This window comes from Protomyctophum parallelum, assembly GCF_964188405.1.
Source record: "Protomyctophum parallelum genome assembly, chromosome: 6".
NCBI lineage: Eukaryota > Metazoa > Chordata > Actinopteri > Myctophiformes > Myctophidae > Protomyctophum > Protomyctophum parallelum.
In genome coordinates, this window is record NC_139701.1 from 38909153 (window position 1) to 38933089 (window position 23937).

General features: G+C 46.5%; 1 protein-coding gene across 3 annotated transcripts in view; it reads right to left on the bottom strand.

The window, feature by feature from the left end:
• The window catches only part of sema6bb (sema domain, transmembrane domain (TM), and cytoplasmic domain, (semaphorin) 6Bb), a 173712-nt gene that overhangs the window by 89569 nt on the left and 60206 nt on the right, over positions 1–23937 (bottom strand). For all 3 annotated transcript variants that reach the window (XM_083767714.1, XM_083767713.1, XM_083767715.1), the window contains exons 2-5: positions 13821–13947; positions 10105–10219; positions 656–716; positions 342–404 (exon numbers count right to left, since the gene is read on the bottom strand). In XM_083767714.1, the coding sequence (XP_083623840.1) occupies positions 342–404; positions 656–716; positions 10105–10219; positions 13821–13929 (348 nt within the window). In that variant the 5' untranslated portion in view covers positions 13930–13947. The remainder of the gene's footprint in view (positions 1–341; positions 405–655; positions 717–10104; positions 10220–13820; positions 13948–23937) is intronic.

A 23937-nucleotide genomic window follows, 5' to 3' on the forward strand; every position in this document is an offset into this window, starting at 1 on the left:
CTGCAACTACATACCTTAACTGCTGTGCTGCCTCTGGCGCCCTGAATTGGCCCTGCAGGATCAATAAAGGTATATCTGTCTATATATCCGTGCCAGCGTGGGGAACGGCAGTCAAACGATCAAGCAGGTGGTGGTACTGTGTGTGCTTCACAGAGACAGCATGTTTGTGTTGAGTGAGTGAGAGAGACGCAGACAGACAGAGAGAGCGAGAGCGAGAGAGAGAGAACATGTAGGGTGCTGTAGAGAGGTGTACTAGAGAGGGAGAAAAAGGAAGAGCGAGAAGGGTTCCTATGGGGTGTGAGACGACGTGAGAGAGATACAAAGACAGCATTATATCTTACCTCACGCTTTCCCTTCATTCTGCAGATCCTGATGTCATTCTTGTTCGACTCCCATGTTCTCTTCTGCACATCAGAGCACACACGTGCACGCACGCACGCACGCAAGCACGCACGCACGCACGCACACACACACACACACACACACACACACACACACACACACACACACACACACACACACACACACACACACACACATAGTTGCTGTGAGCTGGCCACACATACTGTATACTGTATATTCATGCACAGTACAGAAAAATGCTCAATATTGATTTAACTTTGTTGTAAATGATTACAGAACAAAAGGCCCTGACCTTGCTGTAGAACATCTCGTCTCCGGCTGTGTTGTCCAGCTCCACACGGAACAGGTCATCCCTGGGCAGAGAGAGAGACAGAGAGAGAGAGAGAGAGAGAGAGACAGAGACAGAGACAGAGAGAGAGAGAGAGAGAGAGAGACAGACAAATAGATGGATGAGAGCGAGCGAAATAGAGGATTGGCAGTGAGCCAACACAGCACTAAAAAGCACGGCAAGAAACCACACTCAGCAATACTTGGAATACCAGCACGCCATACAGCAAAAGTACACCAAAACCATTATTGCTAACTCAGGACTATCCACGAGCACATACTGAGGACAACCCCCCCCCCCCCCCCCCCCCCCCGGCAGCATGCTTAATTCAAAACCCCAAGTATGAAATACCTCCACCACCACATACACTGAATCAGTGGGGCTCAGCGGCTAAATAATTCTATACCCTCGCGTATGTCAGCCTATGTAATGTATCGCTTGTTTGTTCATTTAGGAGTAGATCACAGCCCGTGCAGATTATGGAACAGCTCTGTATAATGTCTTCCATTCCTTCCTGTATGATAGGAGGAATGGCATAATGTCTCCTCTTCCCCCTTGCCTTTTCACAGCCCTCTCATTAGAATTGACTTTGTCACATAGCGTTCGCTGCAAGGCCAGAATTAGTCATTCGTAATTAATAATTGATTCATAATTGTGCCCCCTTCAGTTGTGGTGTTTTTTTAGGGGTTGGGGTCAAGTACAGTGCATTTGGTGGCTATTTTTAATGTCACCCGGGGAGAAGTTAGTTAGGGGTTAAGTGTCTTGCTCAGCGACACTTCGACACTTCGACTGGCTGATCGAGTCAAGGGTAGAACCAGCGACCTTCCGTTTCCAGAGGGCCTCTCTGCCATTCAGACCCATTCTGTCATAACGGTCTAATTCCAGAGGCAGAGAATGAATGAATCATGATTTTAATCACGTTGTTACCCGTGATTAAGGTGACACAACTCAAGCCAACAATCCCCCCATGCATGCATTCATGGCGGCTGCAGATCAGTGTTGCCATATTTTGCGAGTGAAATAAGCAACCAGGTCTATGAAAATAAGCACAATAGAAGCGGTATAGGATACAGCTAGGGGGGGGGGGGGTGTGTTGAATATTATATATAAATTGAATATTTACAAGCAACTTTACAAAAAACAAGCCCAAAGTCACACATAATTAAGCCAACATGGCAACACGGCTGCAGACTCAGACTCTGCTAATGTGTCAGTAACTTTGCTGTAACCTTGGGATCCGTTGGAAGTGCTGAATGAATGAGACGTGGGGCTCGGCCGCCTTAAAGGAACTAGCTAAGAGCTGACGTCTGCATGTTGATCAAGGCTCCGAGTCTGGTATCTCCCTGGGTGGATCTACATACAGCACAGCAGGGGGGGGGTCCCTGAGAGGGGCTTACAGGGGGGACGGCAGGCCTGTTCGCATGGCAGTCTTGGAATGGTCTAATCTGTAAATCTGCCGTAGATGTGTTATTGCAGCACTATCGATCTTATCTCTGCTTCCCATCTGCTCACTGTTTTCTCCTCTGCCCATGGCTTATTGTGTGTGCGTGCGTGTGTGCGTGCGTGCATGTGCATTTGTGCAAGCGAGTGGGCACCAATTCCTGCGCCTGTGTACTATATGCACAGTGCATGCCAACACATAATTGTGCACCCACTAGTGTATGTATGTGTGTTAGTGTGTGTGTATGTGTGTGTGTGTGTGTGTGTGTGTGTGTGTGCAATGTTTTCTGAAACCACATTGATGCCAAAACAACCTGCAGCTATCTACACAGTCAAACCTGCCATGTTATTTCATCCACTCCGGGAGTGAATCAAACGGAACCTCATTTGGTTCCATTTGTGCACTAACAGAGTTAAATTAACACTGATGACTTTTTATTTTTTTCTCTTTTGTATAATTCAAGCTCCCGTTCCCCCCCCCCCCCCCCCCCCCCCCCAGTGTGTTGAGAAGATTCCCCCCAGTCTTAGTTAACCTCCCAGCGCAGGGAGTGTAGTGAAATCAACCACACTTTGCTCAGTGCTTCCCTACTTAACGGGTTGCAGGTCAAGGGAACTCCAAACAGTGGAGTGTTCCGGAGAGTGGAGGAGTGTGTCGTAATCCCGTCCATGCGGCTAGGGCTCTGCTCTCAGAATTAACTTCATGAATACGGCAACAGGCCTTCTGGCTAAAGAGTGGCTGGCAGACAGCCGTGTTGCCTGTTTCTTGTGAGGGCAGGAGATCATTGATGCTTGTTGTCTGCCTTTCATGCTCTCTCTATCCTTCTCGTTCTCCACTGGCTGGAGAAAGTACTCAATCAATACCGCAATGTAGAGAGATACTATGTTACAAGTCTTCTTTTCCTTTCGGCTTTTCCACAGTGAATCATCTGCCTCCATCTCACCCTGTCCTCTGCCTCCTCTTCTCTCACACCATAACTTCATGTCCTCTTTAACTACATACATAGATCTTCTCTTGGGTCTTCCTCTAGGCCTCCTGCCTGGCAGTTTCAACCTCAGCATCCTTCTACCGATATACTCACTATCCCTCCTCTGTACAAACCATCTCAGTCTCTGGCTTTATCTCCAAAACATATTCTGACTTTTTTTTAGATGCCTTTTGTGAGTGAGACAGCGTTGGACAGAAATGGACACACATACACACCCACAATCCTTTCTGTTAAAGTGACTGTCGGTCTTTGGGAGGACAGGGTTGTGTGAGGTCGGTCGCCATCACAAAGAGTTATGAACCGTTGTCACAGCAATTCACGGCGCTGTCGGCTCTGTGCACATCCTGCCACATAAACAACCTGGAGATCTCTATGGCAAAACACACAGAGATGCACACGCATACACTCATGCACTCATGCACTCACGCACGCACGCACGCACGCACGCACGCACGCACGCACGCACGCACGCACATATGTTGTGTGCAATTACACGCGCGTCCCCAATCAACCACTTTTTGTCTAAAACCTGTCCCAAATGTGGGCTACGATACAGTATGACAGGAGCACGCACGCACAGCCACACACAGACATGAATGCACACACGCACACGCACACACACACACACACACACACACACACACACACACACACACACACACACACACACACACACACACACACACACCTCCAAGTCCTTGCCAGTACCAGACTCCAAAGAAAAGCCTCATCATCATTATTTCCTCCACTTGGCAACTCAAGTGACTGTGTAGTGATTTGGATGTTTCAGAACACAAGCAGCTATCGAGCTGCAGACCACTAAAACCTTCAAGGTTCTGCATGCCGTATATTCTCTGCATTTAGGCCTTTATGTTAGAGAGCAGTGTGTCTCGTAGCTGTAGAGAGCAGTGTGTCTCGTAGCTGTAGAGAGCAGTGTGTCTCGTAGCTGTAGAGCGTCAGTATACGCGAGCAGCCTCGCTGAGCCCATAGAATTTGCCTGTGCAGAGAGAGAGCTGCAACAAATGGGCTGAAAATTAATCACTCTGCAACGGGGCCAATTACACAGTAAAATCCAGAGGACAATCTGCACTTCCGAGACCTGTTGAGGGTCCATCTTTACATTCTCTCCGAGTTCAATGAACACTCTGGATTTGTGCCGTGTTGTAACCCTGACACTTCTTCTGACTGACGGAGCATGCGTGAATGTGTGCGTGGCGTGCGCGCGTGCGTGTGTGCATTCATGCACATAGAGTATCGTCGAGGTGGAAACCTCATACTGTCCATAACTGTTACTTTTCAGGATTCAAATTAAAAAGTTGCAAAAGTAGCATATCTACAAGCCAGCTTTTGGATCTGCTACTTTTGATGCTTTTGTGTGACGCTATAGTATGATCCAGTAGGGTGTTAACTTTGGGAAAAAACACAAAAAGTTAAAATATGGAGATAGATAGGAGGTTTCTGCTCGACAGCAACGGTATAATGTTGTGTGCGTGCGCGTGTGCCAGCGTCTCTATTTAATTTCTGAAGCGTCTGCTGTGCGCTAGACCGTTTCCCAGTCAGTGTACGGCTGAACACCCAGCCGTGCTCTAATGTATTCTCACACCGCTGACTCATCTGCTACGACTGACTGTCTCTAATGTATTCTCACACCGCTGACTCATCTGCTACGACTGACTGTCTCTCTGTGCTCAGGAGGGAGAAAGTTGACCCCACCGTGACCCCCAACACATGAGACGCATGACCTCTGAGCTCAACGACTTGCGCACCGAGCAAAATGTCCAACCTGGCAACAGTGTAAAGTAACTATAAGTACTGCACTTGAGTACAATGTTTTATTTCCACATCCACTTTTACTTGTACTCCACTATATCTCAGAGGCAAATATTATACTTTTACTCTACTACAATTATTTGAAAACTTTAGTTACAACTAGTAGATTTTGATTATCATTCGGCCATTTGAAAATAGCCGGTCTACAAGCTATAACAATGTGCCACAATTCAAAATATTTGTATACATTTTATACATTTGAAAACATACAGTAGTACTGTACGTACATTTTCTATTCCGGACGTTTACGTAAGTAGCCTTGCCGAGCCATGAGGCCCATAGGCCAGGAGCCTATCTCCTGTTTCTGTAGTGTGAGGCAGCTTGATGTACAAGTACACCCCCTGGACATGACGCTAGTATGTCGCAGGTATTTACCCCCAATAAAACCCTTGATGCTGAGTGTCAAGCAGGGAGGCACTGGGTCCCATTTTTACAGTCTTTGGTATGACCCGGATGGGGATTGAACCCCGACCTCCCAGTCTCAGGGCGGACACTCTAACCACAAGGCCACTGAGCTGGGACGTTTACATGTAACAGAGTATTTCTACATTGCAGTATTGATACTTTAACTTAAGTAAAACATATGACTACAGTACATCTTCCACCACTGCCTGTCAGCGAGACAGCACGACGAAAAAAAAGAAAACGTAACTCCTTTGCAAATCCATTTGTGACTGCGAGACTACCCATTTGTACACTCAAGTTAAATGAACACAGGATTTTTCCTGTGGACACACACAGACGATGAAATCCTCTTACGCATTATCACAATAATGGAACAATTAATCAACAGTTTGCTTCGGGCGTCTCTCCTAAGGGCAAAGACTTTGCAAGTGGTTTCTATTTGTAGGGATTAGCCCGTCGGGTCTCACTGAGGGCCAGAGTCCTCCATGTTCACAGCTGCTCAGCTAGACGACACGGCCACGAGTCAAGTACATACTTGACTTTCCTTTACCGGGATGGACGGGCACAGAGGGATGGACGGGCACAGAGGGATGGACGGGCACAGAGGGATGGACGGGCACAGAGGGATGGACGGGCACAGAGGGATGGACGGGCACAGAGGGATGGACGGGCACAGAGGGATGGACGGGCACAGAGGGATGGACGGGCACAGAGGGACCGGGAGAGACAAGGGCACAGAGGGATGGACGGGCACAGAGGGATGGACGGGCACAGAGGGACCGGGAGAGACAAGGGCACAGAGGGACCGGGAGAGACAAGGGCACAGAGGGACCGGGAGAGACAAGGGCAGACCCATAGAGACAGGGAGAGACAGAGGGAGACCGAGGGAGAGACACGGATGGAGGTAGCGGTACTCATCCAGGTGCTCAGGGCATGGATTTAGCAGTGCTTGCAGTCTGCGGAGCAGCTATGCTAATAGTGACAGGATTTGCGGATGAGCGAGGGGTCTTATCGCGCCCGGCTCTCTGTCGGAGCTTTTATTTAAGCTCACCTGCCTCCGCACCACTACTCTAGAGACTATATATGCCTTTTACTGTAGGTTGGCTGTCTCTGAGTCACTCTCTCCCTCCCAATCTCTCTTTCAATCTTTCTCTCATTCTCATCGGCTCTCACACACTCAAGCATGCACACGTGCCGTACACACAAATACACATACACAGAGATCAGAAAAACACTCTCTGCAACCACATGACTCATTCTTCACGCCCGGATCAGTTTCTAGCAGGAAAACCGCAAACTGCACTATTAGCCGACACCTATCAAGAAATATACAGTACATTCAGTACAGTAAGCCTCCTCTTTGGGATTCTCTCTCTCTCTCTCTCTCTCTCTCTCTCTCTCTCTCTTCCCACTCCCATCATGTCCTCTCTCTACACTCTGACTGTCAGCCTAGATTGTCGTTATCGCCCGTTTGGCCGCGACATTCCGCTTACCTTTCCCCATTCACCAGAACTAGCTGAGGCTATAAATTGAAATGAGCTTTCTGTCAGACCGTTTCATGCTTCTGGTTATATTTTATAGCCAATCTACCGAACTGCACTAGTGGTAGCTGTCTGGTGGCAGGGTTTTATTATCAAGCCCTACTCTGTGCCTCCGTGCCTGTGTGTATGTGTGTGTGTGTGTGTGTGTGTGTGTGTGTGTGTGTGTGTGTGTGTGTGTGTGTGTGTGTGTGTGTGTGTGTGTGTGTGTGTGTGTGTGTGTGTGTGCGCGCGCGGCGCGGGTGTGTTTGGACCAGCTCACTGCAGACAGAAAGGCTGGAGCCACACGACATGGTTTGATATATTTACTAGCCGGCCTCAGTGGAGAGGTTAGACCCATGCAGCTAGGGGCCATGGCCCTGGTCATTTCCTGGACCAATATGAGGTCTCTTATTGGAAACCCCTTTAAGTCAGGGAGATTCAGTGGGACTGCCGTCACGACAAATAACCAGCACCACATGTGCACATGGAACTTCTCTCTGCTCCTAGCATGTTTGGAGCTAAGCTGATCCTCAGCCAACATGCGGACAGTAATTCGTTTGGCTACATGTTTTGCATTATAGCCCAGTCTATTTTGAGTAGCCACCCCCCCCCCCCCCCCCCCCCTGGTCGATTTAAACCTCCCCACTGCTGTTGCAGTTGCACCCTACCGGCTCACCTGCCAGGAGGCTAGAAGTCGCCTGCACCCACCTCACCCACACACAGAGAGAGAGAGAGGCCAGGGCTTCTACAGTAGAGTAGTACAGCACCACTCAGTTCAGACGGGTGAAAATTATTATGACTAATAATTGCAATTAGGCGATTATATGTGATAATTGTGACAGGCCTAGCTAGTTCAAGTGGTTATAATATTTAAAAAAAATATATATACCGGTATATAGATTTGTACAGTAAACATTTATCCCTCATTTTTCTGAACATCGCTCAAAGATCAAAAATGTATCCCAGGAGTGCAGCCCTGGCGATGCTGAACCGAGACCTCCTGCCCACCCTGCCTACTGTCCATCTGTGGTCAGTACAGACAGTATACCAGCACTCCCTCCCACACAGAGAGCACCAGAGCCAACCGCAGAGCACTGGGTGAGGGTCAGGGGTCTTCAATGTTTCTCAGGCCAAGGACCCCTCAGGCAGGGGCACCACTATATACATAATTACGTAGTCTTTAAACTTGTGTTGGATATTAAACGTTTTTTGTTGAGAAAGCCTTCCATGCAACTGGATTAGAGGCTCTGCAGGTTATATCTTGCGCCATCCCTAAATTAATTTGCCATTTTTTTACTATTTAAAAAAACCTTTTAACCTACTTGGAACAATACAAGTTGGAAATGCATGCCCCACCCAGTTATTATGTCTCAAGGTTCAAGAATCACACACACAGAGAGACTTGGTGCATTTATAGTTAGATGGGTTGTCTCCCGAGTGATGGCTAATAATGGGTTGGATTCATGTATTTATAAAAGTATCCTATCACACAAATATTGGTATAGTTTATAGTAGGATCCCAGGAGGATCATTGTCATGATTGCTGAGGTAAGTAAGGATTGTACAATGTGCACAATTCTTCAAGAGTTTCTTTTGCCTGGAAATTGCTAAAATAACAAAATTAAAAGCTCAGTGAGCAGTAGATTGACTATTTTCATTATTGTATGTATTTTTATTTTATTTTTAATATGTAGAACATTTGACGAATCCACAGAGTAGTCTTTTACATTGCCCTGATTGTAATGGGCACTATTTTGTGGGTTACAGTGGGTTACAGTGAGGACACTGTAACTAACCCTGTGTTGTTTTTCTGCATAGTTGTATACAGTAGGTGTATACTATTGTATACTGTAGGCCTACTGTATTTGCAGTGCTTCTTACTGTTTTTCTTGCCGTAGTAATGATGTACAATAGTACTTTCCATACTAGTGTACCTGCAATTCTGTAACTCTTAACTGCTGTGCTGCCTCTGGGCGTCTGAAATTCCCCTGCGGGATCAATAAAGGCACCTTTATCCATCTATTCTAGGGAGCTAGTGTCCTCAGCGCTGATACTCAGAGACATTTATCCATCTATTCTAGGGAGCTAGTGTCCTCAGCGCTGATACTCAAGAGACATTTATCCATCTATTCTAGGGAGCTAGTGTCCTCAGCGCTTTTACTCAAGAGACATTTATCCATCTATTCTAGGGAGCTAGTGTCCTCAGCGCTGATACTCAGAGACATTTATCCATCTATTCTAGGGAGCTATAGTGTCCTCAGCGCTGATACTCAGAGACATTTATCCATCTATTCTAGGGAGCTATAGTGTCCTCAGCGCTGATACTCAGAGACATTTATCCATCTATTCTAGGGAGCTAGTGTCCTCAGTGCTGATACTCAGAGACATTTATCCATCTATTCTAGGGAGCTAGTGTCCTCAGCGCTGATACTCAAGAGACATTTATCCATCTATTCTAGGGAGCTATAGTGTCCTCAGCGCTGATACTCAGAGACATTTATCCATCTATTCTAGGGAGCTAGTGTCCTCAGCGCTGATACTCAGAGACATTTATCCATCTATTCTAGGGAGCTAGTGTCCTCAGCGCTGATACTCAGAGACATTTATCCATCTATTCTAGGGAGCTAGTGTCCTCAGCGCTGACACTCAGAGACATTTATCCATCTATTCTAGGGAGCTAGTGTCCTCAGCGCTGATACTCAGAGACATTTATCCATCTATTCTAGGGAGCTATAGTGTCCTCAGCGCTGATACTCAGAGACATTTATCCATCTATTCTAGGGAGCTATAGTGTCCTCAGCGCTGATACTCAGAGACATTTGCTCAAATCATGTATAACGTAGCATTGCTAGTACCTACAGTACACCATGCAGTGTGATGATTCACTGGACGTTCGCACAGCTCCTTGCAGACTAGAGGGCCCAAGGCCAGCAGAGAATGTTGCCTGGCAACTAATGTAGTTCCACACATTAAGGACAGAAATGGTTGTACACTCAAGAAACAGGCTTGTGTGTATGTTCATATATATAAACACACACACACACACACACACACACACACACACACAGTGTGCGTGCGTGCGTGCGTGCGTGCGTGCGTGCGTGCGTGCGTGCGAGAGAGAGAAAGAGAGCGCAACGATCACATAGGAAATAGGTATGAGCCAGACAACAGACATATTCTATTTGTATTGATATTGTTGTGCCCAGTTCATTATTGCCTTGATTTATATTACCTGGCCCCAATGTAGAGTGTCCGATTGACTTGTAGGATTCTCTGAATGCGGAGGGGTTCCTGTCTCAGCCATGTTCGATGAGGTCGACCCAGAAACACTGGGTGCCTTCTGACCACTGCCAGTGAGAGAGAGATAGAGAGAGAGAGACAGACAGACAGACAGACGGACGAATACAAATGGGTGAGAGTTTCATCTTCCTTTCATCATGCAGAATAGAGAGGCAGTCAACCGGCTGAGATATGGATGGAGAGAACAGAGAGAACAGAGAGAGTGAGAGAGGGAGAGAGAGTGGCATACAAAGTAGAATAAAACTAAATAGAATAAATAATATTCGGGACGCCAGATGAGATGCCTGTTGTAGACGTTGACGGACGTGAACGAGTGAACTCTCTATACCTCTAGTATTTCTTTGTTCTGTCCATCACTTCTCCTCTTAGTCCTCTGAGTTATCGCTCACCGTTATCTAGCTGTTCTTGTAATTCTGACATTCTGCTCATGTATTGAATTCATTTCCATCCTTCCCCCTTAATAATAATAATAATCAAGAAACCCAAGGACGCTTAACAAGACAAAAAACAAAACTAGTTGCCAAAAGCCAAAGTGAACAAATGTCTTTTCAGTGCAGACTTGAAAGAGTTCAATGTGGGAGTCTGGCGGATCTCCAAGGGGAGAGAGTATCAGAGGGCAGGGGCTGCCACGTAGAAGGCTCTATCGCTGAGAGTCCGCTTTTTTGCGTGACGGATGGTGAGGAGTTCCATGTCTGAAGACCTCAGGTTCCGCTCAGGGGTGTAGTCCTTGAGGAGGTCAGTCAAGTACTGTGGGGCAAGGGCATGGAGGGATTTGTAGGTGAGAAGGAGCAGTTTGTAGTGAATGCGGAACTTAACCGGGAGCCAGTGGAGGTGTTTGAGGGTGGGGGTGATGTGCTGCCAGCGTTTTGTGCGGGTGAGCACTCTGGCAGCGGAGTTTTGCACGTACTGCAATCTGTCAAGGGACTTCTTGGGGAGGCCGAACAGAACACCGTTGCAGTAATCCAGCCGGGGGGAGATGAATGCATGGATTAGGGTCTCTGCAACAGAGTCCGGGAGTGAGGGGCGGAGTCTGGAAATGTTTTTGAGGTGGAAGAAGGCAGATTTAGTGACAGATTTGATGTGGGATTGAAAGGAGAGGGTAGAGTCCAGGATGACACCCAGGTTGCGTACTTCAGGGGATGGAGAGATGGAACAGCCATCCACCTGGAGAAGAAAATGTCCAATCTTCTCAAGCTGAGCCTTGGGACCCATCACCATGAGCTCTGTTTTTTTGCTGTTGAGTTTGAGGAGGTTGGTGGTCATCCAGGTCTATAATTTCGAGGAGGCATTTGCCAATGGACTGTGGGGGGAGCAGAGCGGTTGGTGTAGTACTGAGATACAGCTGTGTATCATCAGCATAGCAGTGGAACCGTAGATCATGTTGGCGGATGATCTGACCGAGTGGAAGCATGTAAATGGTGAAAAGGATGGGACCAAGTACAGAGCCTTGTGGCACTCCATGGTTTACTGGGGCATGGTGGGAGCTGGAACCGTTGGTGGAGACAAACTGCTGCCTGTCGGACAGATATGAGTGGAACCAGGAGAGAACGGATCCGGTGAGTCCAAGGTGGGTGGAAAGGCGGTTGAGGAGTATGGAATGGGAGACAGTGTTGCCTGAGTCAGCAGCCATGAGGAGATCGTTGGTGATCTTGATCAGGGCAGTCTCTGTGCTGTGGTGAGCTCTGTAGCCTGACTGGAGGGGTTCGAAGAGTTCATGATTGGACATGTGCTGATGGAGCTGTGCGGCAACTACTCTTTCCAGGGTCTTACTGAGGAAAGGCAGGTTGGAGATCGGCCGGTAGTTGGCAAGGTCATCAGGGTCCAAACCAGGCTTCTTCAGGATTGGGGTGACAGAGGCGATTTTGAGACTGGTGGGTACAGTGCCTGATTGCAGAGAGGAGTTAATGATGTTTGTCATGATGGGGCAGAGAGTAGGTAGGCAAGCCTTCACCAGTGCTGTGGGCATTGGGTCCAGGGAGCAGGTGGAGGCCTTGGCCTTGGTGACCAGTTCAGTGGTCAACGTAGCTTCCACCGGAGCAAAGAAGGATGGAGTTTGGAATGGAGTAGCTGACGAGGTCAAGAAGTTTCGCGGAGGAGTACTGGAATATACCCATCATTGACGACAGCAAAGGCTAACAGTGGCTAACGCTACCGCTGGATGGAAAGAGTCAAGGAATCCAACTTTCCCAAGTAACACAGCAGACCCGTAATCCAAACGATCCAAGCACAGAAGTGTCCTACAACCAAGGAGTCATAGAAAGTGGGCAAACAGGCGATTGCCGTTTACCAGGCTGGAAAACCTGACAGCCGTCAGATAACAGCCGCTCGATGACAAACAAGTAAACAACCGCAGATCAACCTGCAGGTAAGTCCCCAAACTGTGCAATCCTTGTATTGTAGCGACAATCCAGGTATAGTGTACTGATTGCTGTTTTGTAAAGGCACTGAAAACACATTTAAACCTGACTTTTGTCTCCGATTGAGAAGCGGTGACAGAAACGCCAGCGTCCTCTCACACCGGAAATGAATGTATCATTTAGGCCTAAGGCCCCAAGGCCCTAAGGCCCTTACTTATACTTACGCCTCTCTTTCCTTTCTCCCACCTTCCTCTCATCTTTCCCCCCTCCCTCCCTTAATTCCTCTCATATTTCCTTCATTTCTTCTTTCTCTCCTCTTTCCTTTCTTTCTCCTTCCGTCTCTCCTCCATTCCCCCGCAACCTCTCCCCCACTTCTTCCCTTCTTTCCCTGATTCTATCCTCCTTTTTCTACCCCTCCGTCCGTAATGCCCCTTCTGCCTTCATCCCCCTGCTTCCATCTTCACTCTTCTCAATCCACCGCCTTTCCTTCCCCACTACCTCCTCTCTTTATCTGCCCACCCAGAGCAGCTTGCAGACTGCTCCGTCTCCCCCTATACCTGCCATGATCCAAGGCAAAGTGAAGGCCTTTGAAGAGTCACGCTGTGTCCAGCCAAGCCTCGGTTTGCTTAAGAGCTCAGTGTCCTGGCAGAGCTGTGCACTCACAGCCTACCCTGCTGATATGTTGAGAAGGGTCCGTATCCGTAATCAGCTGGGGATGCCATTGGTCAATATTATTGAGCTTGTGATCAATCGAGGTTCTGCTAGCTGCGCCGGAGCCTGCCAAGCTGATGTGCAGACTCAATGTCTGAGTGTCTGAGTGCGTGCGTGCGTGTGTGGTGTGCGTTGTGCGTGTGCGCGTGCACGCGTGTGTGTGTGTACAGCACATTGGCCTCTGTGTGTGGGAACATGGCCAATGTCAGAGCACTGACCCGAGCCAGGCTCATTCCTGGCCGTGACTCCTGGTGACCCCTGACCTTGGTCTGTCTGACCTCCGCAGCCCACGCAAAGACCACCAAGGCACCCTGACCCCATTCTAACACCCTCGGCCTGACCTTCATATCTCAATTATTACACCCTGTAGCGGATTGCTAGAGAGACCCAAACTGAGAGAAAGAGATAGAGAGACAAATAAAGAAACTGAGAAAGAGAAACAGAGAGAGAGAGAGAGAGAGTGAGACTGGGAAAGAGTGAGCCAAAGAAAGACAATCTAAGAAGGAGAGAGTATGAGGGAGTGATAAAGATATATAGTGTGGAGTCTAAACATACAGTATAGAGGGGAGAGAGAGAGTACCTTCAGTGGGGATGAAGTTGAGCGGCCCTGGCTCTTCAGGGAACGAACAACTGGCCAAATGGAGCAACCAGCACAGCAGGAAGAAAGGGGGAGGGGCTCCGGTCGCCATAGCAACAGAACGCAGGCTCTGCAGAGATGAAAAAACAAACAAAAACAAAAAAGGGGAACAGAAAGGAGAGGAGAGAGTGAGCACATTCAGTTAGATTAGGTCTAGAATGACAAGCAAATAAACAAACAAACAAATAAACACACGCGTGTGCATGCACACACACAGTCACACACACAGTCACACACACACACACACACACACACACACACACACACACACACACACACACACCCACACAGGGGCCCTGTGGGTTATTCTGTAGGTGTAGGTGGAAGAACGAGGCTCGATAACACTCCAGAGACGTTTGACATATTACAGTAGGTGCCGAAAGGTGCAATGAGAAAGGTTAAGGGAGAGAATGGGCAGTCTGCGTGCTGCTAAACCACAGGTATATCTTTCAGCGCGGAGGAGCAATGCTGGATGTGATGCTCCTGAAAAATACAAACGCAAATGAAGTCAGGCCATTCAATCCATCTAGGAAATAACAGCAGCGTTTTGGAAAAAGCACAGGGAATTGCTATTGACTTCACCCATAAGAACTGACAGTGCACATGCCAGACAGATTGCTACGCTAAATGCTCGAACTGTGATGGGTGTTTTTCGGAGTGTAACCAATCACCGAGCACTTCTTCTCAACTTCGCCTCGCCAGTGATTATCCGTTGCTTCTCCCGCTAACAGCCAAGCGTGGAGGTATAATTTATATCCTCCAGAAATATGACAAACATAATTTATAAGCACTCGTCGTCACCCCTCTGCTTTTATTCCCCTTTGAATTAATAGTGAATGCAGTATAGGGTAATTTTCTTCAAAAAGCAAGTGGGGCATGTCCCTTCAATCTTTTCCACTGCAAACAGAAATTAATCACCGTAGCGGTGGTTTTGTAACCCGTGTGCAATTGCAACTTGTCATATTTGAATACCCAATGTTGGATTTCGTCATGCAAAATAAAAGAAGGCAGCAATTTCCTTGTGGTTACGGATGCACTGCATGGCACAATGCAAATGCCACACACTCCCATGCTCTGTCAGTATCCACTGAACACCACCGCATTTACACAGTCAAATTTAAAGCTGCACTATGTAACTTTCCTCTTCTACCCCGGATTTGAACCTGGTTTTCCTGCAAGTCCTGACATTTTTTTTTTCCATTGAGCTAATAGAGCCGGCCTGCTTGCTCAGGGGATGAATTGAATCTTGACCATCAGGTCAAAATTCGTGTTAGATCCTGTGTCTAGGTGAGACATGACCTTTGACCCCATACATGTTGCAATAGAAGAACAGGGAGACAAAATACAACCAAGATATATTTAATTTAATTTGAACTGGGGACCACCCCCCTCCAAGCACTTTTCATAATATGTATTTAGTTTGCTTCAGTTCCCAGACTTCCACAGATAAATATTGTGAAAATAGCAGATCTACAAGCTCACACGCTTTGAGCTTGTAGATCGGCCAGCCACTTTGTTATATTATTTGACACTTTACTGTCATCTGTGGCTGGGGACCCCCCTAAATCATGGGGTGGTCCCGACACTCAGATTAAGAACCACTGCTCTACCATACAAATTTGACAAAATTACATTTTATTCATTGGAAAGAGTTACATAGTGAGTCTTTAACTGCAGTGTGTTCCTCAGGCTCTGTTTGTGTCTCACTATGCACATACATCTTTCTCTCTGTCTCTTGTTATATCCCATTCTCTCTCTCTCTCTCCCTGAAGTAAGTGCCGTTTATACAGCTATTGTGAAGCCCCATCTGTTTAATGGAGCCATGATGGGCACACGGCCTTATCAGGACACATTATCTTTATGGGACATTTCTCAAATTCCCCCCCTCGTTGACGTCAGAGTAACTGCTTGACACCCAAACCGCACATTTACAGGAGGTGGAGAGGAGAGGGAAGAAAGGAGGTCAGGGGGCCGAGGAAGATGGAGCGAGAGATGAGAGAAGAATAATGAGATGAATGGTGGGGGAGCAGAGAGACAGAGAGAGAGAGAGAGGGAGAGAGAGAGAGAGAGACTGAGAAAGAAGATGAAAAGTCAAGAAGTCAGTATAACCAACCAGAGATTATATTGTTTCTGCTATTAATAATGTATGAATAAATGTCAGGCAGTAGGCATTCGATTAGCATAATTAGAAACCGAGGGCTATAGGATTTCATGGGACAGTGCCAGTGGAATAAGTAGATACAAAAGTGAAGAGAGCAGACTGTGTGTGTGTGTGTGTGTGTGTGTGTGTGTGTGTGTGTGTGTGTGTGTGTGTGTGTGTTGTGTGCTGTGTGCTGTGTGCGTGTGTGTGTGTGTGTGTGTGTGTGTGTGTGTGTGTGTGTGTGTGTGTGTGGTTGCACACGCGCACATGCGCATCTTAGTGTGTATATTATGCACTACTGTTTCCAAGCCAAAGTGTCCCTATAATGATGACAAATGGCTACATTGTAGACCATTCGGTGAACAAGGCTTGACGTATGGTGCCAGTATAATGTTATCACTGACAACAGTACAGTGCTATATACTGCCATTTGCTGTTTATCATAATGTGCGCACTAGAGGGTCTACACTTCTGTATCATAATGGCAATGAATGTCACTAATGTCATATTAAAGGTGACTTTAACTACTTTCATTGTATGCAGCCTAATACTAAGTAGCAGCGTTGCACTTAATGTCTCTGATAAACATAATGTATGCACGGGAGAGATAAGCCGTTTCGCCCGGCATGTGTCCACCTAAGAATTTTGTCCCAGCTGAAAATTCAAGGCACTCTCCTAAAGATGCTTCCACGCAGCCAGAGTTGGAAATATTAGGAAAAAATGTAGTTATTAGTCAAACATCTTTGACTAATAAAGTATTCATTCAATCAATCAAAATACACCTGCAAAGTAGATGCTCAGCGCCACATCAAGCTGCTGTTTTCCTTCTTTTCTTTCTTTTTTTGCAGACGCTCCCATTGAAAGCATGTACTCAAGGGAAAGAAAACACCTTTGTGGACACAGCCCCTTCCATTACCATTACTCAGTAATGGTAATGGCAGGGGCTGTGTCCACAATACTCTATTCAGAGTGATGCCATTGAGGACACTACAGTGGACTAGACAGAAAAATGCTGTCAAATATCCATCCGTGATTAGATTATGTTGTGTATCGTTGTTGTCGGAAAGAAACCTCCATATTTTACGTTTTATAGTTTTTTCGTGAATTAACGTCCTACTTGTTCATGCTACGGCGTCACACAAAAGCATCAAAAGTAGCAGATCTACAAGCTCTAAACACGTTTTTAGCTTATCTGCTACTTTTGCTATTTTTTAATTTGAATCAAATGGACAAAATGAGGTTTCCACCCGACAGAGACGATATTCACTGCATCTGCATTAATGTCCAATCAATGCCAAACTACCTTCAGTGTTGTTGATTACCAGAGCAGCAGTCATATCCGCCCTACGTCCACCCTGGCGATGTTTACACAGAACTGCTCATTTGTCAATTTCCACAGTGCCAGATTGATTTTATCATGAGTGTTTAGGCAGGTAATTTCCTAAGCAAAGTCATTAAGAGGTTATTTAGCTGCTGAAATCATCTCCATCATGTGTGGTGGGAGGGTTGGGGAGTAACCCCAACCAACTCGGTAAGCATATGGCCCTGTTGCTTTGTTCGAACGTCACTGTCATTAAATAAAACACTTTTTCCCTAGTTGGAAAACGGATCGCATTTGTTGTACAACACAACCTTTTCGACAGAGTCTAAATGGGCCTCTCGGTGGCAAATTGCCTCGGACGATCGATGACGTGCCGCGTCGTCTTTAGACACTAATTAAGATGTGGAGAGAAGAGAGGAGAAGGGCTGGGTGGTGATGAAAGGAGGATTGTGTGGAATTCTCGCCATGTTGAATCAACGACCGCCACAAAAAGGGAATGACCCCGTCCTGCTGCAGGCTGTATGCTTAGCATGCAAATGGATAGTTTAATATGCTCTGAAATTCCTAATGTCTTTATCGCTCGTTATGGTTACTATGGCTCTCTCTCTCTCTCTCTCTCTCTCTCTCTCTCTTTCTCTCTCTCTCTCTCTATGAGCCCCCCCCTTTCCAGTCTCTGTATCTTTTGCTTTCATCCTTTCTTTTCTCACTCGTCCCCCTTCTCTCTCTCCCTCTCTGTCAGCCCTTCCTGTGTGATGTGTGATTGTGAAAGTGCTTCTTCTTACACACAAGTAAGATACTGTACTTGCACGCACGCACGCACGCACGCACGCACGCATGCACGCACGCAGAAAGAAAGAAAAAACATTGGACTAGCAGTTGAAAGATTATGCATGTCCTAGATAAAGAGAAAAGATTGTAATGAAATAGAGCAGCTTTAATGGGGCCACTGTGCCGGACGGGCTATTTGGGATTAAATTATTAAACGAAGGATTTTGAAGTATTATGCAGAGGTATGAATATTGGTAGAACGTCTCACTCAAGCTACAGTAGCGATAGCCTTTCCTCTTCATGTTGGTGACCCTACTGTAAAAAGAACAAATCCCTACAGAGGAGGAATAAATGTCCAACTTGGACATTTTCCACGCAAATCCCTTTTATCGTTGTTGGTGCAGAAATTGACTGTAATTCTTTACCACAGTGAAAAGCAACAGTAACTTCCTCTCGACATGCATTTGTGCGTGTCGTGAGAGGTATAATACCGGACATGGAACACTGGCGCACGGCTCATTGAAATTCCGTGCCGCGATTAATGGTTGCACAGATTGTTACTTGATTACGTACGTTCTAGGCCTGCACTTGGTTTTTAAATATTTTCCTAAATCAATCTTGTGCCAGTGTTTACGTTTGTGCCGTGGTTGTGTAATGCCACTGCGTTCCGTGCTAGTGGTAAATGTTTGTACCTTTAGACAGGCCTGTGTGGAAAATGAGATCAACTCTTTTGTCTCGTTGAACTACTCTCATCCATCAGATATTAAGGAGGAGGAGAATCAACAAGATCCTGGAGGGTTTGGTGCTCCACTGACCGCTAAGAGAGAGAGACACGTACAGTCTGCTCAAACTGTTACAAAGTCTGAGGCTTCGCGGAGTGCCCCAGTGGGCGATTGATTAGTGCACAGACCATATGTTGCAATGTCTACCGTTAGATTCCAGACGGAGCCATGAGTGCACTCTCGATACTCTAAAAACCAATAACCTGAGGCCGATTCTACTTAATGCCTTCTAAATCAGTAGTTCACACACACGTTTTCGTGCCAAGGACCCCAAATTGATATATATATATATTTGGCTGCGGACCCCCATATTTGTGCCAGAAGAGAACATTTTTCAAATATTCTTTGAAACAGTTTTACTAACCTTTTGAAAAATAGCTAATTTCCACTAACAATGGCACAACCCTGAGTCATATCTCGAATCTGACATTTAGAAGCCTTGCATCACTTCGGGTACAGTATACGTGAGCCCATAACACAGCACCAGTCTATGGGGAAAGGGTATTTGAGAAGAGGGTTTTATGATTGCTCCATTTTCTTTATGTGGACTAAGAGACATGCGGTGGATCTCCCGGAGAGCAGCCCTAATTGTCATAATAAGAGAGAGAAGAAAAGCGAGCCCTGCTTTATGGGATGTGTGGAATCAATGGCGGGCGATGGTTCTGCGCAGATTGCTGTCAGCGAGCAATAACGGGAGACACTGACTGCACCCGGCAGGAACGAGAGAGGAAATGAGAGAAAGATGATAAAACATTATATGAGCGGAATGGAGGATTTAATGCAGTGATGGAAAGGAATGATGGAATGAAAAAATGAATGTTATAGAGGAAAGAAAGAGAGCAAGGGGAGGATAGAAAAAACCAAAAGAACAAGAATGCACTACGGGGATTGAAGGGAACCAGGGAGCCGGGGAGGTGGGAGAGAGACAACTGAAGCATTTAAACAGAGCGGGACAGAGTCACACTGGGTATGTGGAGAGTGAAGCCAAGGAATGTATGGAATGCTTCCAAAGAGTGAGAAAGAGAGAGAGAAAGCCAGAGAGAGCGGAAGAGGAGTGAGCCAAGAGTGGGAGAGTGGGAGACTGGCCACCTTAAATCTGTTTCACTGACCCATTTAGACTAGCCCTCAAGTCTTACACATGCACTACATATACATACTGTACGTGCACGTGCGTCTCTCTCTCTTTCACACACGCACGCACGCACACACACACACACACACACACACACACACACACACACACACACACACACACACACACACACACACACACACACACAGACAGACACAGTCATACTGTATTACTGTAGCCATCCCCTGGATACTGTGTCTGCCAGTTAAAATCTAAGCCAAGCCACGGTTTGTTCTCTCTCTCTGTCAGGCCTAATGTAAAAAAAGGTTGTAGGAATTCCCTTTTACTTCATGAGTGAAAGGGAGTAATGATTTCGTTCTGTTGCGCGGGACCTCTTCTGACATCTCTGTGTTTACACGTCACTGTGCGATGCTGAAGCCTCGACGACATTCCAGACATCCACGGAGAGAGAAACGGGGCTTTCATAATCGTAACTGTGCCTTGTCAAATGTCATGCCAATAAGGCCTATTGAATTTAATTTAATTTTACTGTGTGTGTGAGAGAGAGAGAGAGAGAGAGAGGGAGAGAGAGAGAGAGAGAGAGAGAGAGAGAGAGAGAGAGAGAGAGAGAGAGAGAGAGAGAGCGAGAGAGCGAGAGAGAGTGAGGGCAGAGAGGGAGAGAGGGTGGGTGTTGCAATGAGAGACCTTTTCACATGGGATACCGAATTTCCCATGCACTTAAAAACAGCACAGATTTATATACTGGGAATTAGATGTTCCATGGAAAGCACAGCAAACCCGGCTTCAACCCAATTAATCTTTTATTAAATCTGTGTAAGAAATGAACATCATCTCTCAGCCTCAGACATCGATTATCACTTTCGCACTGATGGCTCTGTGTCTAATGGATATATCATTTCCAGGGAACTTGAAGGTTATCAGCGGAATAAGATCATCTTGGGAGTCTTTCTCACGGCGGCAAGTAGAGCTCCCATTACTGGCGAGATGTATAGGTGAACTACAGAGCAGCATATGACAGCGCCGTAGTGTAATACCTGGTCCTGTAACAGCTTATATGGTTGATGACTGGAGGATCTTGGAAATGGAACATTACTGGAGCTCTCCCAAGACCTGTGTTGCTGTCATTAACCTCTGCAAAAGTCCTCAAAATTACAACAGACAAGATGCTGAGAGAGGATAAGAGGAGGAGTGAGAAGCCAATGGTTGTCTGACATGATATCTGGATGATTCCACAGGTTAATTATGAGTCTCCATTCCTGGGAGGAGACGCTGGGTTGACATGTTGAGAGAGAGAGCGCCGTAATCTCATATTCCACTCAGCTGCAAGGTCTCCTCATACTCCTTACTCCTTACATCTCCAGCTCTGCATCCCTCCCTCCGGGAGCCACAGAGGTCATGTGAGAGAGGCAGTGTCCAACATTTCTAGTGCAATACCTCTTTCAATACCACAGTGCACCGTGAAAAGTAGGCTAGAACCAATGGTCACTACAGCAAATCCTATATCATCATATCATCTACAGTATATCATAAAAAAATGCTGACATTGAATGGAATGGCATTGTATGACAGTAATAACTAGAAAAAGTGCCCTTCTGGGCACAGGTCTCCACCAGGATTTCTTCCTCAACCTAGTGTGAATATGCGTGCACAGTTTCATCGCAATCGGGCGCTGCGTTGAGGAGTTGTGGCGATTTGTACAAAGCGGGCTACTCCTGAAAACTGTAGGAGCCAATCGTGGCAAATCAGGATGGAATATGATAAATCAAACAAACCTGTCTTGATCACATGACTATGGAGATCATGTGTACCGATTTTCGTGAAATTTGGATAAAATCTGAAGGAGTAATAATAGAAAATGTGTTTTACATATGTCGGCCTCCTGGTGGCGCTATAAAGAGCAGAGGTGAAAAATTCCAGGCAAAGGTTTTTCCTTGGCCTCTAGGGAGTTGGCATACAAAGTTATCCACAGATCCGTGCAGTTAGAGGTAAAAACACTTTTCGGCCAGTTATAGCGCCACCTTGAGGCTGAGTTGAAATTGTTCATGTGGCATTTCGTCCTCGGCCTAGTGGGAATGTGGGTGCACAATTTCACGGAAATGACGCGATGTGTTCATGATTTGCAGCATTTTGTTTGAAACTGAGCACTCCTGTGAACTTTGGAAGCCAATCTTAACCAATCAGGATGGAGTGTGAGAAATCTGAAAGACCGGTTTCGTTGAATGGCTCTAGAGAGACTGTGTACCAATTTGCGTGATGTTTGGACAAAATCTGTAGGTGTACTCTGCAAAAACTTGTTTTGCACAAAGCGGCCTCCTGGTGGCGCTATAACAGGCCGTTCTGGAAAGTTTGGGGCAGAGGTTCATCGTTGGCATCCAGGGAGTGTGTGTGCAAAATTTGGCATCGACCGGGTTAACGGTGGCCGAGATTAGCTGCTCACGGACACACGGACGGACACACACACGGACGGACGGACGGACACACGGACGGACGGAGTGCAAAACATACTCTCCCCCCATGCCTTCGGCCTGGTGGAGACAATAACGTATTAACTGTGACGTATTAGCGTATTAACCACATGAACCCTAGCATCCCTATTCTGACTGGGATATGCGAACATTCGGCTAAAATGGCAGTTCTACTGTATTAGCACACAATGCCAAGAGATTTGGTGTAGAGAGGGAAAAGTTTTATTTCTTTTACCACATGAACCCTATCATCCCTATTCTGCCTACCCTATCATAACATTCAGCACAAAATAATCATGCGAGCATGCGGTCTCTCTTAGACAAAGATATTTAACAGGATGGTAGTTTGAGCCTTTGGGAATCCAGTCAACTAAGTATAGGGTTTAAGTGGTTAAGTGGTTAATTTCTCAGATGAGCTCACTATGTATACAGTACAGTATATAGTCCCCTACAGACAACCCCCCATATATGGAGTAGGGAGTAGTAAAGGAGTGAGTGATTTTGGACTCAGCCAGACAGAGAGGCACGTGGGAGGGAGGGAGGGAGGAACATGGAGCCACATCACAACAGCAAAGATATAGCCGTGACCCTTTGCCCCTATAACCAGTTCACAGCCATCATTAGCAGGCCAGGGTTCAGCGACAGGAGTCATAAATCACACGGCAACGAACCATGGAGGAATAAAAAAAATAAAACACTACAAGAAGACAGACAGGGGTCTAGAACAGGGGAGAGTAACGACGACACACACAAGGCCATCTTCTCCAACGTGGTTATAAATAATAGAAACAAAAACCTGCCCTAATGGCACTGAGAGGGCTTTGCTGCCTGACAGAGGCCTCTCCTGATGTGATTATTCCCCTAAAATTCCCTTAAGGCTATGCATTATCTTGCATAAATACACAAGAGGGTAACCCTATAGCTCAACTTGTTCCCTCCGAGACACCATTTGCCCTCGTCGCCCATGAATCAGGAGCAGCCAGAGGAGGGATTTATTGTAATGACCACAAAAAAGTGACTTTTGTTTTCTGGACGGAGAGAGAAAGAGGGAATAGAGAAGAAGGGGCTAACAGGGTTTGCAAGAAGGCGGTTTGAGCTGTCGAGCCAAGTTGTTTCTTCAATTGGTTTCTGAGCAGAGAGGTGGCTGTCAGGAGGAGAGAGGGATAGAGGGAAGAGGGGGTGGCGGACGAGGGTCTGTATACTATACATTTTTGACCACATTTCCAACGTTTGGCTTTCGGAATTACGTCATATGGCAGCCAAGTCTATGGACTTTTAATGTTTATTTAGAGCACTAAACGTGACGTCATATGGACTTTGTTTACAGCACTTTAAATAAACATTACCAGGCGGTCCTCACTTCACTCGAGTGTGATTTTCGGTTTAAGAATGAGAAGTCAGTATGCGAATGGTGTTTTCTTGCTCTTCCTTGCTCTGTCTTCGTCACACAGAAGCATGCCTCCAACATCAAGATGCACACAATAACACACT